Raw genomic sequence first — 19,333 nt, forward strand, 5'->3', positions numbered from 1 at the left:
TGGATGAAGGGGGAGAAGAAGTGTCCGTGGCCAACATTTGTTTCGCCAGACAAAATAGGAAAAGCTGTAACCAATCATGCAAAACCTGACATTTCCTGGCAGTGTTATGCAGGTGAAATTGCCTATTCAACAGGTAAGTTTTTGTGTCAGTGAATTAACCTTGACCATTTGTTAACACCAATTTGTTAGTATACAGCACCATTATATTGAGGCATATCACCCACTCAGCTCCAAAAAAGTTTTTATATTTCATTCACTGATTGTATTTGTTTTTCTCGGCATATTTATTATGTAGAAAGTTATGAGAAAGCCAGGAAAAATGCCAAGGCGATAGAAGAGGACTCTTTATTTTCCAGTGATCCAGAATGACAGCTGCAAAGGGGAGATCGTTGTAGAAGGTACAGTCATTTTCCTGCACCATTTCATTGCAATGAATTAAGCGCAGATTTCAGGCTTAGAATTTCTGCATTATACAATAAAATTTATACTCTCTGCAGTTTATCTAATTAGCATCTGTGTTTTTGTGTATGTTGTCTAAAGATTGTAATTTTCTATTATGTCTGTGTCATATGTCCAAACTCATGTGACATTTTAGGTCATTTCATATCTCGTTGATACATATCAGGATATAGCACATTTTCTGTAGGTTCAAAGCATAGTTTATGTAAAATGATCACAAGGATAAACTTATGCCTTGTTAATTTTTATTTGTCTAGTGTATTATTCAAATGTATAAAATAGCTTAAATGTACTACCACTAACTGTGATTTGCAACACAATGTAATAAATGATAGAATATTTAATAAAACAGTTATCATTTTTCTGTCGTCACATAATATACACCTTCATTTTGGACAGCCCTATTTATGATTATATTATGCACTAGGGTGGCCCTTATAAATGGAAAAAGGCTAAAGAATAACCAAGGACGTCGGACTGAATCGCAGACAGCAGAAGAAGGCTTCACAGAGACATTCTGTGATTTATTTGACATTGCTCACCAGATGCATTGTCATTAATTAATGCTGAAGAAGACAAAGCCTTTCTGCTTGCACAACGTGAACAAGGCCGAAAGGGTGTCATGGCAGGCCTGGATGCATCGTCGGTAAAGAAAAAAGCAGAACTGATCATTAACCGGATAAACGCTGTAAGTGGGAAGAAAAACAGAAAGTGGAACTAGATTTGATGAACCAAAGTATTGCGCTGTCCTCAAGTCACTGAATCTTTTTGGCCAGTTTCTGCATTATAGAATCAAAATGTATATTCTCTGCAGTTTAATCCATTAGCATCTGTGGTTTGTGTGAATGTTGTCTAAAGATTGTAATTTTCTATTATGGTTGTGTGATATGTCCAAACTCATGTAACATTTCATTGGTAAATTCAATTCAATTCAATTCAATTCAATTCAATTTATTTTTATATAGCAGTTTTTACAACAAAGTTGCCCCAATGCGCTTTACAGGAGTGTGTTGCGGAACATCCTTAACAGAGATAACGACAGAACACAGAAACAGTGAAAATGGAAAAATGAAAGAGAAAGTCAGATGACAGCGGAGGAGAGGAACCAAAAACTCCCAAGTGGGGAGAAAAAAAACCTCTGGGGGTCCAAGGTCAACTGGCAGCCCCACCCCCCTGGGCAGGCTAACATTACTGGATAAAGGTAGAGAAGTAGCCGGATTGTTTGCTAAGAGCAAGGTGTAAACTGTGATCTGGTCCTAGTTAAAGTCCATCAGTGAGACAGTCCTCCACATAGGCCTGTCGGGTGGCAGGATGGAAGCTGCACCGACATCGTCATAGATCACAGGTCACATCTGTGATGGCACCCTTCTGTAGACCCTGATGGCAGCTCAGAAGGTGCCCCCTCAGGCACCCTCCAGACATGTGGGAAGGAAGGCAGAGAGTGCAGGTGTCAAAGAGTGCACTGATACATTAATGGACAAGCACGGTAGGTAAAAATGGCACGTACAGCAGCATCAGCAGCCATAATTACGGTGTTAAGTGCTAACTTGTGGGTAAGCTAAACTAAAGTAATAGGTCTTCAGTCGAGATTTAAAGACTGAGACCGATTCAGCATCCCGGACATAGGCTGGTAAGCCATTCCACAGTATAGGGTCCCTGTAGCAGAATGCTTTACCACCAACAGTCGCTTTAGTTTTATTAAATAAAAATGCAGAACTGATCATTAACCGGATAAACGCTGTAAGTGGGAAGAAAAACAGAAAGCAGAACTAGATTTGTTGAACCAAAGTATTGCGCTCTCCTCAAGTCACTCTGAATCTTCTGATTCAACATAAAGAGTGTTTGGACGTGCGGCTGTAGAAAACAAAATAAGCTAAAAGAGAGGAAGGAACTTACTGACTGCTGATGTTGTAGAATCACTTGACTGCACCAAAACAAGTTTTGCAGTGCAGTGCACACACTCTCCACTGCTGTTCATGCTTCTGGGCAGAAAGTCAACGATATCAATATCAACCACTCTTCCATTTAACATGCATGCAAAAGCATAATTTTCTCAGAGCAAGTGAACTGAAGGCAAACAGTGGACCACCTTCCAATCACTGTGTCTGGGTCTGGAGTTGATCGACTTCTTTGCATTGCCAAACAGCACTAGCACTGGTGAAGCAATGGCTAATGCAATGCTGGAAGAGGTTGAGTCATGGGGAATTAAGGATCGTATAAAAGCACTCAGTCTTGATACCACAGCGAGCAATACTGGGCGAAAAAATAGTGCCTGTGTGTCGTTTGAAGGCAAGATTAATTCAGACCTGCTGTATTTGGCTTACCGTCATCACATTCACTAACTAATGCTAGACGAAGTATTTGTAGGAGTTATGGGTCCAACAAGTGGTCCAGAAATTGGACTGTTAAAACGTTTCAAGTCATTTTGGCCTAGTTCAGTTCACAATGACTACAAGGCAGGAATTGGCGACTCACAAGTAGCTGCAGCAGTGCCCGACTTCCGAGCAGAAGTCACACGTTTCTCAGTTGCAGACTGCATAACCCTGTCATGACTACAGAGAACTACTTGAACTAGCCATTGTGTTTCTGGGTGCTGTGCCTCCCTGTGTTCATATTACCAAATCTGGTGCATTGCATCAAGCTCGCTTCATGGCCAAGCTGATATATGCATACAAAATATTCTTGTTTCGATATTCTAACTTCAAGCTTACCAACCGTGAACAAAAAGGCTTGGCAGATCTCTGCATATTTGGCCTTCAGGTCTACCTGCAATTGCGGTTCTTGTTTTGGCTGCCAATCATTGCTCCAGCAAATGAGCTGCATCTGCTGAAAATACTGTTTTCACTTCATTCACAAGCAGCAAGAAGTGCCCTAACAAAGCTCTGTGTCTGTCTCTGGTACTTTAGTGACGAGTTGATTACACTGTCATTCTTTAACAGAGATATTTATGTCATAGAGGAAAAAGTTTATGGTTTCAGCGCTTCAGAAACCAGCATCTGAAGATCCACCAAAATGAATAACAGTTAATTTCACCCAGATCAATGAAATTCAGTTACATCCATCCATACATTTTCCAAACTGCTTATCCTACTGGGTCGTGGGGGGTCTGGAGCCTACCCCGGAAGCAATGGGCACGAGGCAGGGAACAACCCAGGATGGGGGGCCAATCCATCGCAGGGTACACTCACACACCATTCACTCACACATGCACACCTACGGGCAGTTTAGCAAGTCCAATTAGCCTCAGCATGTATTTGGACTGTGGGGGGAAACCAGAGTACCCGGAGGAAACCCCACGATGACATGGGGAGCACATGCAAACTCCGCACACATGTGACCTAGGCGGAGACTCAACCCCGGGTCCCAGAGGTGTGAGGCAGCAGTGCTAACCACTGCACCACCATGCTGCCCCATGCAGTTACATGACTTTGTGAATTCAAAGAAGTTTTTTGACCTGTTGTCAGTTCCAGACTCATTTTGTTCAAAGTGCTCCTGAGACTTGGATGGACCAACGACGACTATTTGAAGGCTGAGGAAACTGTATGGGTGCTGTGGGTGACAAATGACACTGCAGAGAGAGGCATGTCTGTGATACAGGAGTACAGTGCTTTACTGACAAATAGTGAAGAACAAACACAGTTTGTTTGCTGAGCATGGAAAGCTTTTCCCAGACAGTAACAAGATGTCTGTACTTCATGGATTTTCTGCGTCTACGAGTAAACCATCAACCCTTGCATGAATGACAATTATGACGTCGATTACTTTAGTTAACACTAGCTACCTCAGATTTCTGAATAAAAATGTAGCCTGACATAATAAATTGCACAATGTAGCAATGACGTTACGGAACAGTTGTTTGTTAGTGACTTTCGAATTTACCGCTTAATGCCAATCATAGCCTATTAATCGGGTTTTCGGGAAAAAAATGAATATTTCAGAATGCTTCAGCACACCCTAAATGTCAACTGAACTCAATAAATTTTTGCACATCTTGTTTTTTGAGTGGGGAGTTGATTGACAGGGTTGAAAAAATGATCACCCTATTAAACACATTTTTTTTAATAGACCAAACAAGAGACTGGAGGAGCTGGGCCTTGGCTGCGGCAGCGTAGCTGTAAACATGTCCATCCCCACCCAAACCTCCTCCTCGTCCAGCATTCACCTCTACGCCCGAACACACTTCATCCTCTTCTGAACAACCTCCTTCTTCTCCTGCTGCTGCATGTTCAGAGTCTCCTCAGCCAGCAGTAACTGAGCCACCAATGACTTCTGTGACAGCAGTATCACAGAACAGTCAACGTTATTCAACCTCAGAGCTCATTACAGGTACGGTTGCAAATGGTTTGTTACAAAGTAATCCCATCCCATAATGCACAAGAGGTGGCTATATTGTTATTGTACAATAACCCTAAAAACAACAACAACAATAATAATAATAATGATGCTAGCAAAAACAGTAGTGTTCTAAAGTAGTACGTGTTAGATGTCCAATTTTGTTACGTGACGTGTAGAATAGTTATGGTTTTGGCTATTAAGACTGAAAACGTTCATACATTTTAAAGGTTTACTATGTGCATGTCATAATACTTGCATACCATGCACTTATTTAAACCTCTGTGCACTAAATTTAAAAAGTCAGCCAACATGAATGATCAGGCCAGAATTAAATAATTTCTTCATCAATAGACAGTAGTGTATGTTAAATGTCTGAATACACATCGCAGTCCTATACTTTCACAGACCTAAGTTAAATTCTAAAGCCCCCCAGGCCACCGGTATGTGTGTGTTTGTGCACATGAGCGTAAACAAACATTTACTGAAAAAAAAGTGTGTTTATCAAAATATCTAAGTCTTTATTCTGTCAAAGTTTTTAAAAAAAATTTAAATAAATAAATAAAGACCAGCGGTTAAATCGGGCATATAGTCACTGTCTGGTCTCACTGCATAGTGGATGACTAAGTTAGGGTGCTTTTGGGTTTGGTCACACATCGCGATCACCAACCTAAAGTTAAACTCTAAAGCCCCCTGACCTCTGGGGTGTGTGTGTTTGTGCGCATGAGCGTGAACAAAAATTTACTGAAAAAACTTGTTTATTGAAATAACTAAGGCTTTATTCTGCTACAGTTTTTAAAAATGTGTTTTTGATGCTTGTCACTAAATGCTGCTTAATAGTTCCTACCCGGGGCTGCTCCCCCAGAGACAGTTGCTAGTCCATATAATGCTAGACCATAAATTTTCGCACCTAAAACATGACAGGGCTTTTGCCGTTAGAAAATAATGCATTTACTTAAAATAATACATTGACAAACACGACAAATGTTTTTTATCCCTTAAATTATTAAAACAACTACGGTATTAGTCTAACAAAGTTTTAAAAATGTTTTTGAAGTTTGTAGCTAAATACCGCTCACTGTAGTTCCTAGCCGGGACCACGTACGGTGCCATCTCTGGAACGAACGGACTCCTTGTTTGTCGGTTACCTTCCATATTGGAATGTTGAAGATATTTTTGATGAATGTTGCTAAATACTGCTCACTAGTTCCTACAGCTACTAAATCAATAATAAACTGGGAGCATCTTATTTAAAATAAAACTAACAAACTACAACTAAATTGTTTTATTCCTTAGATCATATTGGTTTAAAATTTATACTAAATTGTCATACAACCGTTTAAGTTATTGGACTTTATCCCTCCGATTAAACAATTGTAGTTAGATACTTCACCCAACGCCCCAGGCCTGCAGCGGGGCGTCCGGCCTATGCTAGAGCCCCAAGAGCTGTGGTGTTAGAGATTGACCTTTATTTAAATTAGAAATATATTATGTTATAATATTTACAAATAAGACAGATTGATAGTGGTAATGTGCTTTCTGCCTGTTTGGGGGTGCTGGCTGTGTGCTTCTCACACCCAGGACCATCGGTTAAACGAGATGTTACAGTCACTCTGTAGACACCCCGCAACAATTTGTCAGCCGGCGGCCATTTTGTTTTATTGACGCTTCCTCCTCATGGGCTTATCGCTCACGGCTCCAAAAGCTCTTGCGCTGACACCCTGTTCCCCAAGGCCACGGACATTAGCAGACCGACATGTCTAGACATGCAATATGCATAAATCCCCCTAAAAATAGGATGGCGGTGTTTTTACCGATATAAAATAGTGCATTTTGTTTAAAAAAATACCCCGTTAGCAATACACAACTACTGCTTTTACCATTCAAAACTGCCAGACCCTCTTTCCTCTCTAGCTAGAAAAGCTTGATGCATCCGGTGACCCCGTTAAAATTATTGTTAAAAATTTTATTATGCCTTAAAACATATTTAAAATATCGCATTAATAAATCCATGTAATGTATTTTATTCTTTTAAAGACTACTGATTCCAATTTGGTGCCATATGCTTTTATCTTGTAGGCCGTAGGATAGCTCCGTTTCTACCAGCTATAGGCCATGGTACGTCTGGGATATTTTGCTTAAATTCTTTATTAATTGTCGTTGGCTATATGCTTTATAACACATTTTATACTTATTTTACATGTTTACTTATTGTATACACACTTTAAAGTTCAGAAAACGACTGTCAATAAAAGACAGTGGTGTGTGGGGATCGTGGCTCTACGCACAAGTGCGACATGGCGAGAGAGCGACAGTTATTTTAACAAGGATCGCCCGCGAAAAAGGGATACGTCCCCCTCCCGCTTATGACATCATAGACGGGGAGAGAATTAAGCTCCGCCCAATGTACCACCTAATATTTTTTAACCTTCCACTCATAAAATACTTTTTTAATGAAATCAGTTAATCATAAGTTGCTAGTACAGTTTGACTGAGTTAAAAAGTGACATAAAAAGTTAAGTGAAGTAAGACTACACAGAAAATGTGCCAGTGTTAAATTAACACTGTTTATATATTGGAGTGTTTATATGGGTCCACAGCATTCGGTGTTACCTTTAACACTTTACAGTGTGCCTTGAGTGTGTTGTTTTTACAGCAGTTATCTTTATTAACTCTAATAATGTTAAATTTACACCATAGGGTGTTAAGTCAATGAGTCTCCACCTCCACATATCTGCCCCATTTTAATCCTCTGGGGTCTAAAGGTAGGGGACTCACTTTCACTGACTGGAGCATTTAACACTTTACAGAGTACAATGAGTGTTGTTGTATAGTTTTAAATTTATTAGCTATTTTAGTGTTCAGTTGACACCATAGATCAAGTGAGTTAAATGATGAAAAACCCAAAAATGGGGTGCAGGGCTCATACTGCACATAATGCAGTATACCATCTAATGTGCCCACATCATTCCCATATGTGGCATTGGGGGACTGCTTGCTTCAGGTTCATATAGTTTTTTATTATTGTCTTCCTACATTTATCCATACATTCCATTTTCATCCATCCATCCATATAATATAATACAACTGGATACCGTGATACTTGTATTGTTATGTACCGTGTGCGGGATGAGTGAGCGGGAAGCGAGGAAATCAGGATCGGGCTCACGGAAATCAAAAAGACGGGGTGTATTGCAAGATGAACACCACACAGTAGGACAATGTTAATGACCGGACTGGGGAAACTAACTGGAACGCGGACTAAATACATTGGACTAAGGACGGCAACAGGAAACAGCGGGTGGGCACGGGGAATCCACACGGGGTTAATGAGGGGGCGTGGCACACGGGAGGAGCGGACGATCGGGGCATGACATGTATGTATTTTTATTCAAAGATCAACAGCATGTAATACACAGATGTTTTCTGTACCAGACAAACAAAATAGCTACAATTAACAGTGCATGTATATGACATGATAATAAATATATATGATCTTGCTTAATTTATTAAAATGATTTCTTGACACACCTCTGTGGAGAGCGATATCTGCAGGGGACTAAGGACATATAGGGAAGCTCTCTGCACACCAAAGTGAATCTATTCACGCAGGCTGTGGTGACAGTCGCTAGGCAAATGATATAGGGGTGATGCAATAACTAGGAACATACAGAACAACATGTTGCACCAGATAAGACGAAATTGCCTGAAAGTGGAAAAGTATGGACAGGGGCGGGGGCTGCTTGTAGAATGGCCCCGGGTGATCTCTTCTCATCCACGGACCCGGTGGAGACGGCGAACTCCAACAATCTGGGGGCTCGGGGTCGAGATAGAGGTCGGCATTCGGCAAATACCAGACGAGACCTGAATGGGCACGGAAGGCTGCAGGCGCCTCTAACAAAAGGTAAGCAGAGCCTGTTATATCAAAATCTGCATATATGGCTATACTAAATAAAGTAGTCCGAAGTGTCCATCAGGGCCGTCAGTACATTGAGGCGGCGAATGAGGGTAGGTAAAAGAATATTAAGGCTGGGTTGGAGTCCCACTGTGGTGTCCTTGGTGTGGCAGCCCCACTATTCGCTGACGAGCAAATAGAAGCACTGGGTTAGAGTCCCAGTGAGCTGGGTTAGAGTCCCGGGGAATTCAGGACCCCCGAATTCTACAGGTTACCGGGTGGGAGTCCCGGTAAAGGTTGGGTCAGAGGCCCAGGGTCAGGGACCCCGGATTCTGAGGTAAAGGTTGAGTCAGAGGCCGAGGGGTCAGGGACCCCGGATTCTGAGGTAATTATTTTGGGTTAGAGGACCAGGGGTCAGGGACCCCGGATTCTGAAGTTTATTATTTTGGGTTAGAGACCCAGGGGTCAGGGACCCCGGATTCTGAGGTAATTATTTTGGGTTAAAGGCCCAGGGGTCAGGGACCACGGATTCTGAAGTTTACTATTTTGGGTCAGAGGCCCAGGGGTCAGGGACCCCGGATTCTGAGATAAAGGTTGAGTCAGAGGCCGAGGGGTCAGGGACCCCGGATTCTGAAGTTTATTATTTTGGGTTAGAGGCCCAGGGGTCAGGGACCCTGGATTCTGAGGTAATTATTTTGGGTTAGAGGCCCAGGGGTCAGGGACCCTGGATTCTGAGGTAATTATTTTGGGTTAGAGGCCCAGGGGTCAGGGACCCTGGATTCTGAGGTAATTATTTTGGGTTAGAGGCCCAGGGGTCAGGGACCCTGGATTCTGAGGTAATTATTTTGGGTTAGAGGCCCGGGGACCGAGGGCGAAATTGGCCCTGTTTAGGCAGGGAACAGATCATTTACATCGTGAGGGTCAGAGCAGAGGAGAGGGCCAGCCGGAACCCGAGAAGGGGGAACCGAGAGAGGGAGACAGGCCCTCTGCCTATACGTGTAAAAAGGTCGCCCCTTCTGCCCCGCCTGCCCATATGTGCCCTATGATCACAGTTATGTCCGGGGCGATAAATGTACAAGGGGGGCATCTGGCTGGGGGGGAGACCTCGACTCCCTCAGACGCCGGATTAGGTGGGAGATCGGAGGCGGACTCGAACGTAGATACAGAGTGTAGGGAACCGAAGGAGAGACAGGCAAGCAGGGAGGAGAAAAGGAAAAAGCAAAAAGCGGCGGGGGCGGAAGGCAGACAGGACCAGGTGGTGTTTGCAGCTTGAGTAAGGAGGGAGCAGTTAGAGGAACAAGGGGGAGTAGATTCGCCTGGTCAGCGGGCAGGGACCAACACAGGGAAACTAGAGGAGGGTAAAAAGGTGGAAATGTGGGGTCACGTTTCGGGGGTATGGAAGGACGACCCAGAGGACAGGGCTCGTAGGGCCCTCGCAGACCAGGTAGAGGAGCGGATGGCTGAAATAGAGGCAGCACTACAACGGGAAACCTCACTCTTAGAGCAAAGGGTGAGGGCTCAGGCTCAGGGCTTTGCCCTCGATGAAGAGGGAGAGAGCGAGGGGGAGTGTCATTGCAAGGTCTCAAGGCCCCCAAAGCATCAACTACCTCTGCTAAGAGGGACGGGCCAGACGCAGGATAAATATAGACCTTTCCCGATAGGAGACGTGCAGGCACTGCCTGATAAAATGCTGCCCCCAGCAGAAGGAGGAGGACAGTGGATGGATAAGCTAGACCAGCTCACTCAGGGGACGATGTTGGCACTGGGAGATTTCCGGGCAGTGGGAGCCAGATGTCTGACTAAACACTCATTGCTGGAGGTGGAAGAGAGGGCAGGAACACTGACGCATCCTGATGACGTTAGCTTGACAGCCGTAGTACTGCGCATTGGGAACGCCATGAGAGAAATGTTTCCTCCTCCAACTGGAGCAGGCGTCCCAAAGCTGGCGTGGGATAAAACCCTGCACCCCAGGGAATACCTGGATAAGTGTAAGGAGGATTGGACGGCGAACCGGGTGTCACCCCGGACAGGAGGGGGTGCAGCGAGAATGGAGGGGGTTCCAGAGGGGGTGTGGGCTGCGATCCTCGACAACCCAGACTTACCAGGTGCGGACTCCCACATGTGGGAGAGGCATGTGATACACCACCTACAGAGGGCCAAGGACGAGGCAGGGAAGGAGGAGAGTGACCTTAAAGAGCTCCAAACCCATTTGCTGAAGTTGCAGGTGGGGGAGGCTAGACAGAGGGCCAACGAGAATAAAAAGAGGGGGGCTGGGAAGCAGATGGACGATCTGTTTTAATATGAAACTAATATATATATTAGTTTTATATTAAAATGTATAACAGTCCTATATAACAAAAATCAGTGGAATAATGTGTACATTAACTATGGTTACATAACATAAACCGGTTTATTTTAAAATTTCAACTACAAAAAGAAGATTCCATTTGACATTTTTTTCACTTTTAAGCAATTTATACGACATGTAAGTGCTTTTCTGTTTACATTAGGCTGTTGTACAGCATTTTAAGTCAATAATTGAACGGCAAGCCGGAAATGAGAATTGCTGCAATATTCAATATTCATGAACTGTGGTGTGGCCACCAATATCTGTGACTATATAAAACGCTGTGAGCTCATACTTTCATTTTTACAATTGTCTGTAGAACTGAAGCTTTCGAAGGTCATTTGGAAAAGGTGAGTTTGTTTAATGAAAAAGGCAAATATACCGTACAAACCGTAGGCTAGTAATCCTAATAACTCGTTCATTTTGTCCGTCTGTGGAAATATTTGAATATATTTTTAACTGTTAGTTACTCTTGTTCTCGAATCATGTTATTCCCAGGAGACTCATGCAGATGTACAGAAGATGTCAATTTCTGTATTAATATATAAGAACTTATTCTAGTAATTATATAACTGGTAAATCACAAATGTATTCATATTTTACCGTTTATCACTGTTGTCTGTGTGACTAAAATGCTTTTGAACTTCTTTCACTTTCACAATCGTCTATAAGAACTGAAAAAAGTGATTTTGTCTGACAAATACAGTGCTTTCCCTAGGTATACAGCTTGGGGGGGGGGGGTTCATGTGTTTTTTTTAATGACAGCAGTCAATATAACAACTGAACTAAACAGCAGAACGTTTCTTTTTATGACAGTTACCCACAAAGTGTGCAGCTTTTGTCACTGCAGTGCATCTTCCAGGGCTTCTGGAAGAACATTTCTAGAGCCTCTTGATATGAGAAGTCAGAGACGTCTGGCTATACTTTATCTTCAGGACTTAACAAACACGTACGTGCCAAACCGTAGTGATGGACAAAATGACGCTTTTGGATCATTTTGCTATTTTTTTCTGTCCCCACTAGATGGAGCTCTCTGTTCAAAAAGGGGCTCAAAGTATCCCGAAAATGAAACAAAAGCGCCACGTCTACCAAATAGCATTTCGCATTTCACAAGTCTGAGATAGAAGATGAGCAGGTCATTTTAGCCATTGGAAAGCTGCAGCCTCCCTTCCTCCTATCCTTTCTTAATTCTCTGTGGATTATTACCAGAGTTGGGTAATTCAGGTCCAGAGAGTGTGCTCATCTGTGTGTGACAATGCATAGGCCTGTTCTATAGGAAAGGTAACCTTAAATGACTTATGTTGTGATCTGGCAGTGTATAGAAAATAAAATAAAATTAACTTGACCTTCAAGGGGGGCGGGAGGCGCCATTGGGGGGGCGGGGCGCCCCCTAATGTAATGGTAGGGGAAACACTGAAATATCTATAGAATATATCTCAGTAGCGTGCAAAAAACTCCATAAATAGTTAATTTACTGGGTTTGTGAAAAGTCCTAGTCAACAATGTGTATTGAAACACCTTTGGCTAGAATGAACAGTAACCGACCTTCTCAGGGGATCTTCCTAGGGAACTCATAAATGTGAAGTAAGATTTCAGCAGCTGTATCAATATTATAATTTAGGCTCAATTCTAGAAATTCTTTAACTATTAAATATCCACTGTACCTATTGTTAGGTTTGGGGATTGGACGGGCGAGCAGGAAGCGGGGAAAGACCAGGCGGGCAGGGAGGATCTTTGGGAAAACGTGGGTTTATTTATGAACGGGAGAGCCAGGGCAGACGGTGCCAAACTGACATCAACTGACATCAACTGACATCAACTAACATTAATGACAAGTCTGGGGAAGATGGACTCAGACGCGGACTAAATACACAAGACAAGCCGGAAATAACAGGAAACAGCTGGGCATGATCGGGGAAGCACACGTGGATGATCAGGGGGCGTGGCAACACACGAGGATCGGACGAGCTGGGCGTGACACTTATATTGTTCCTTTGTAAAAAGAAAGAAAAAAGAGTTCATTTTAATATACCAGATACAAAAACAGGAGAATCCACTTGTCAAGTGTTTTACTTTAAGGCAGTTTATAAGATAATGTGTATATGCCTTCATGTTCATAGCACAGCGTTTTAAGTCAACGACTGTATGACAACTCTAAAATGAGATTTGTTGCAATATTTGCTGTGGTGTGGCCACAGTAATCTGTTTGATTAAAAAATTCTGATGTAAAAAACCCTATCAACTCCTAAATTCACTTTCACAATTGTCTGTAAAGAGGCAGCTTTTGTGGGCCATTTGGAAAAAGTGAGTTTGTTTGATATTGGTGACTCTAAGCATCTTACAAAGACTCTAAAGAGCGCAAGGATGAAATCTAATGAAGATTGTAGTCATGTATCAGACAAAGTAATGTTACCATATAGACCAGTCATTTTTTAATTAAGTGATGTTTGGTTATGAAACTGTACCCTTAATGATTTCAGTCTTATTTTAAATGAGCAATATGAGTCAATAACAGTGATAAGAGACTAAGAGAGACTCAGACCATCTTCACGGAAGATATACTTAATTAAAAATGTTTCGGGAAACATAGTGGAGCTGTAAGAGAATTAAGGTAGAACTTATGAACGACGTAGCATTAAGGGACTAAAATACTAAGGGGTAACGAGACTAACACTGGACAGATGAGGCTAATTAACAGACTGAGAAAACAAATGAAAACTAATTAACTCAAAGGAACTAAAACAGGGAAACTAAAAACTAAGCAAGGAACAGGGAAACAGAATCTAACACTGGGGAATTAAGCAGGTAGGAACACAAGCAGGGGCACAAGGAACGAAACCAAAACCAACTACAAAATCACCAGACACAGGAACTAGAAAAACTCACACAAATGAAACACTAGGGAGTGAAATACAAACACAGAGGAAGCAGGATTTGAACACATGACAAAGGGATTTGCAAGTAGTCACATGCTCAACATGTTGAGCCATGCGGCTGACAGAAAACAAGGGAGACAAAGACTGACAAGAGGGACAGGATGGCCAGCGATGCCTGCTGGCCAAACGGGGAAGGGACACAAAAGACTGAGACAACAGGGGCTGAATCTGACAGTTAAGAAGGTTTCAGGAAACTGGGCCCATCCAATTTTGTCTTTGTTCTGGGGGAACTTTCATAAATGATGCTACAGTATTCTGATATTTCAAGAAGAAAAAAATAAATAAATAGCATATGGAAATAAATAATTGTATACTGAACTGGGGTGGCTTTCCCAAAAGTTTTGTTATGCTAAATAGTTTATCTATTACTTAAGATTGATTACACTGCACAACAATTTTTTTTTTAAGTTTTTCTTCCTGAAAAGTTTTTGCTGATTGTAACAGGTACCTGGAGGGCATGCACAAATATAGTTTTGGTTTTGTTGTTTCACATAGGAAATAGACAGTTAACTGTTTACTGGCAATAATGTATTTAATCGCATTTATGTTTCACATATGCTATTGTGTTTACCGTAGTTAGAAATGTATTGCTCTTGATTTTCATTTGTATTCAATGTCAGGTGCATCACACTGCAGTGTTAAATAGTAGTCAGCAGAAATATTTGTATCTGGTGACAGCATTCCTGCAGTCCCGAACCCAACAATTCGGATTTTGCTTTTGACAGATCCAAATCTCTGACCAGGTCATTTAATTCCGACTGTGTTATGAGATGTGGATCGCCTGATGAGTACGGTTCAAAATCCGGATCATTGTCCCTGCCAGTTCCTGCATTTCAGTTTCTTCATCTGGCTTATCTAAGGTCCATTCCTCTGGTGGTTTCGGAATTGGAAGACTGTGGTCATGTGGCACAGGTCTCATTGCTGAAGGCAGATTAGGGTATTCAATTGGCTTCATGTTTTTGGCAGAGAAACCAGAGACATTGGTCAAACAGAAGTAACAGTCTGTTACCTGGTCTTTCTGTTCTCGCCATATCATCGGGACAGCAAACGACATTTTCTTTCGAGTGCCTCTGAGCCAGGCTCTCAGACAGACAACACATGTCACACAACAAATGTGAGGCGGCCATTGCTTGTCTTGATCACCGATTTTACAGCCGAAGCACAGATGATATGCTTTATTCACAAGAGCAGTCATTGAGCATCTTTGAGGAGCAAGCGTATATTCACCACAAATGTAGCAGTGGACGAGAGGGTAGCCTCCCTTCGCCTTCGGGTGGGGGGACGGGTCCTGACTGTTGCTTTTGCTTATGCGCCAAACGGCAGTTCAGAATACCCACCCTTTTTGGAGTCCTTGGAAGGGGTATTGGAGAACGCTCCTCCTGGGGACTCTCTTGTTCTGCTGAGGGACTTCAATGCTCACGTGGTCAATGACAGTGAGAACTGGAGGGGCGTGATTGGGAGGAATGGCCCCCCCAATCTGAACCCGAGCGGTGCTTTGTTATTGGACTTCTGTGCTCGTCACGGATTGTCCATAATGAACACCATGTTCAGGCATAAGGGTGTCCATATATGCACTTGGCACCAGGACACCCTAGGCCGCAGTTCAATGATGAGCATGACCTCAGGATTAGGTCTCTGCTTTTTGCAGATGATGTGGTTCTGTTGGCTTCATCAGACCGTGACCTTTGGGTCTCACTGGAGCAGTTTGCAGCCGAGTGTGAAGCAGCTGGGATGAGAATCAGCACCTCCAAATCCGAGACCATGGTCCTCAACCAGAAAAGGGTGGAGTGCTCTCTCCGGGTCGGGGAGGAGGTCCTTCCCCAAGTGGAGGAATTTAAGTATCTCGGGGTCTTGTTCATGGGTGAGGGAAGGATGGAGTGAGAGATCGACAGGCGGATCCGTGCAGCGTTAGCAGTGATGTGGGCACTGCATCGGTCTGTCATGGTGAGCCAAAAGGCAAAAGGCTGAGCCAAAAGGCAAAGCTCTTGATTTAACAGTCGATTTACGTTCCTACCCTCACCTATGGTCACGAGCTGTGGGTGGTGACCGAAAAAACAAGATCGCGAGTGCAAGCGGCTGAAATGGGTTTCCTCTGCAGGGTGGCTGGACTCTCCCTTAGAGATAGGGTGAGGAGCTCAGTCATTCGGGAGGGACTCAGAGTAGAGCCACTGCTCCTCATTGAGAGAAGCCAGATGAGGTGGCTCGGGCATATAATTAGGATGCTCCCTGGACGTCTCCCTGGTAAGGTGTTCCGGGCATGTCCCACTGGGAGGAGGCCCCGGGGAAGGCCCAGGACACGCTGGAGGGACTATGTCTCTCGGCTGGCCTGGGAACGCCTTGGGATCCGCCCAGAGGAGCTGGATGAAATGGCTGGGAAGAGGGAAGTCTGGGCCTCCCTACTGAGACTGCTGTCCCGCGACCCAACATCGGATTAAGCGGGAGATAATGGATGGATGGATGTAACGCAGCTGCTACGACATTGACAAGACATATCGACTGACACAAATCGTCCTGCAAACGTCTATAGCATCTAGCTTACTTGTTACATTGCTATTGAGGCAATGCTATATTATGAAACAATACATACACACTATCAGGTCAATTTTAACCCAATGAGCAGCATCTGTGTATGCAAGCTGCTTTTTTGGACACAAATATAACAAAAATATATGACAAACCTGAAGATTTCACCCATCAACCACCGAGCAAAGCTGCGAGTAAAATGTCCCCCTCAACAAGACATCACTCACCGCAGTCAGAGCAAACACTGAGACAACAGATAAGACACCCAAGGAGGGCCTTAGCCTGAGTCTCATGATACGCTCCTCGAAAGGAGTGACGTCAGACACCATAGGGAAGAGCCGTTAGCAATAGCAACACCCTGAGTATGGCAGCATTCAGAATGACCAGACCAACAGCAGGTATCCGCACGTGCAGAGATCTGGCCACTTCCTGGTCTGCATGCTTCAGAGTGCCACCACTGAAATGTGGACTTTACGATGCTTCCCCGACAGTAGAGAAAGATGGACATCTTGCCAGAGAGACAACCCAGATAGCGAAATGATTCGGTGCCGGATCCGGCAGGAGGATCTGGAACAGATCCGCATAACTGGTCTGGATCGGAGTCCACTTGCACAGCAGGACGGATCCAAAACAGTTAAAGATCACTGGATTCAGGCCAGACTCTACCCATATTTGCCAGTATCATAGTTCACCCAGCCTTACAAATAACATGTTAAATATAAGGAAATTTAATAATTACCTTCTGGTCTTACGTAATGTTTGTTGTATGTATTAAATAAAACTTACATTAATCAAATCAAGCCTATTTTTTAAGGTCGTGGAATCTTACATTATATAAATATATTAATTAATAATTATTTGTGATTTCTAATTAATATTTATTTCATCCTCTCCACCTACCTACCTACACTAAAAATATATTGTTGGATGTAAGTACACAAAGTTAAATTATCTAAGAACGGATGTACATTTTGAGTTCACAGTTCAATTTTATGTTATATAAACTGAACAAATTTTAGAAGACTGGGATTAATTATTTGAAATGAATTCAATAGCACTCATGTTCAGTCTACTTAAATCTAATTTGTATGTGGGGTTGCAATTTATCTATGAATTTTAATTATCTAGTACTGAATCATTTTGCTATCTGAGAAGACGTTCTACATACCTACCCGGGTGGGCCGCCTCAAATTGGGACCCAAGTACTGCCATGCAGCAGGTGACGCCCCAGCACCACACCAGCCCCAATCCCCAACAGGCCTGACACTATTAGCTCTCCGAAGGTTTCGACTCGCCCGGGGATGAGGCTCACGAGGGCTTTGCTCCCCCATCCACTTTATGATGCATGCAGTCTACCTGTGGGCGGCTGCAGCGGAGCTACTTCTGTGGAGAGCAGAAGGGTGTCGTGTCTGTTTAGATTGAGCTGCTGTGAAGTGTTTTATGATGACTGGAGTGCCAGTCCCACCACTAACCTCCGAAAATTTTTCCCTGCAAATTGAAGATCCACTCGCAGGTCCGGATGCAGTTTAACGTCAAACCCAGGACAGTAGCTACTGTACTATAATATACACTCAGTACTCTACAGCAAATAATAATGTAAATATAAAATCATAACAGTTTAGAATAAAAAGTGATACATCCATTAACATCCTGCTACATCCTATTTTAGTCGTCTTTCGATTGGTGTATATAATTTACTATGAACCTTGGACGTAAATGCAATCAGTCGCTACTCGATCAGACATAAGGCGACAGATACCTGTCTTTTTTAATACATTTAAATTTTTGAAGTAGTAATATGATCAATATATAATACAATGTCACTGTGACAACATGCATGGCCCCCCTGTGGCCCCTCCTAAATTTGTATGTTACTTGGGTCTGAAATAAATGCATTATTATTATTGCTGTTATTATTATTTACATTTATATATATGGGCAAAAACTTGTGCTGGAAAGAGGTGAAACAAACAAGCTCTTAACGGACTCTTAATGCAGGGATGCTGGGTGGTCGAGTCGTTTCAGCTGGTTAAAATTTTTTTTCTGTTGTTAACTTATTATCCTTGTGGAAGCAAGACAGTCTAAACAAGAAATGAGAGTGAATATTTGTAAAACCTGTGAAATGTAACCGCAAAGCTTTAGTGGCCCACCCGGAATTCTCCGGAGCCTCCTGACTGGCAACTCCGGCCTGAATATATCTATACTTCAAATGTGTGCAATGTCTAGTAAACCGAATAACTTGTTCACGTTTAGTCATTTTGTGAAAAGTTCAGCTGAATGATGGTGTATGAGGCCTGTGAGTTTAGAAATGTAAGTTTATGATTTTCTCAAACCATTGGGGTTGGTAGTAATATATTATAAGTAGCCCAAAGAAAGAACATGTTGCTGTAAATAAAATTTAAAAAAACATCATTCAACTAATATGTGCCAGCAAGCTTGGCAAAATTCACCTGAAGAAGTAGCAGAAGCAGACTGGTTCTCACCATACCGGCCAGGGGCGCCATAAGAGGGGGGGGGAGTTTCCAAGTGCCCCTGACTGACAGGGGCCCTAAAAATCTTCAAACATAATTGGATTGGTCTGTGTTGAGAGGCTGAAATGATATGCTTTCATGGGGCCCAAACTCTCTAGCAGCACCCCTGGTTCTAGCACTTCTTGAAAATTTGTACATTGGTAGAAATGGTCAATGTCAATGGATAATGCGGCTGTGTGTGACTCAGCCAGTTAGGACTCTGTGCCTGTAATTGGCCGGTTGCCGATCCTGTGATGGGTTAAGTGTTTTTCCGCACTGGAGCCTTAAGCAATAGTCTTAACCCTAGTTTCACCAAGGAGTGGCTGATTAT

The 19,333-nt window shown here is 43.0% G+C and overlaps 1 protein-coding gene across 2 annotated transcripts in view; it reads left to right on the forward strand.

Annotated features, from left to right (window-relative positions):
• The first annotated feature begins 8,509 nt into the window (after positions 1-8,509).
• Positions 8,510-19,333, forward strand: part of LOC125722763 (uncharacterized) — a 38,239-nt gene continuing 27,415 nt past the window's right edge. The window contains exon 1 of one of the 2 annotated variants that reach the window (XM_048998962.1): positions 8,510-8,695. In XM_048998962.1, coding sequence (XP_048854919.1) covers positions 8,542-8,695 — 154 coding nt within the window. In that variant the 5' untranslated portion in view covers positions 8,510-8,541. Of the gene's footprint in view, positions 8,696-11,305; positions 11,384-19,333 lie in introns of those variants that run through there. The other variant, XM_048998963.1, reaches the window with a different exon arrangement.

The sequence above is a fragment of the Brienomyrus brachyistius genome, unplaced genomic scaffold (genome assembly GCF_023856365.1).
Source record: "Brienomyrus brachyistius isolate T26 unplaced genomic scaffold, BBRACH_0.4 scaffold42, whole genome shotgun sequence".
Classification (NCBI taxonomy): Eukaryota; Metazoa; Chordata; class Actinopteri; order Osteoglossiformes; family Mormyridae; genus Brienomyrus; species Brienomyrus brachyistius.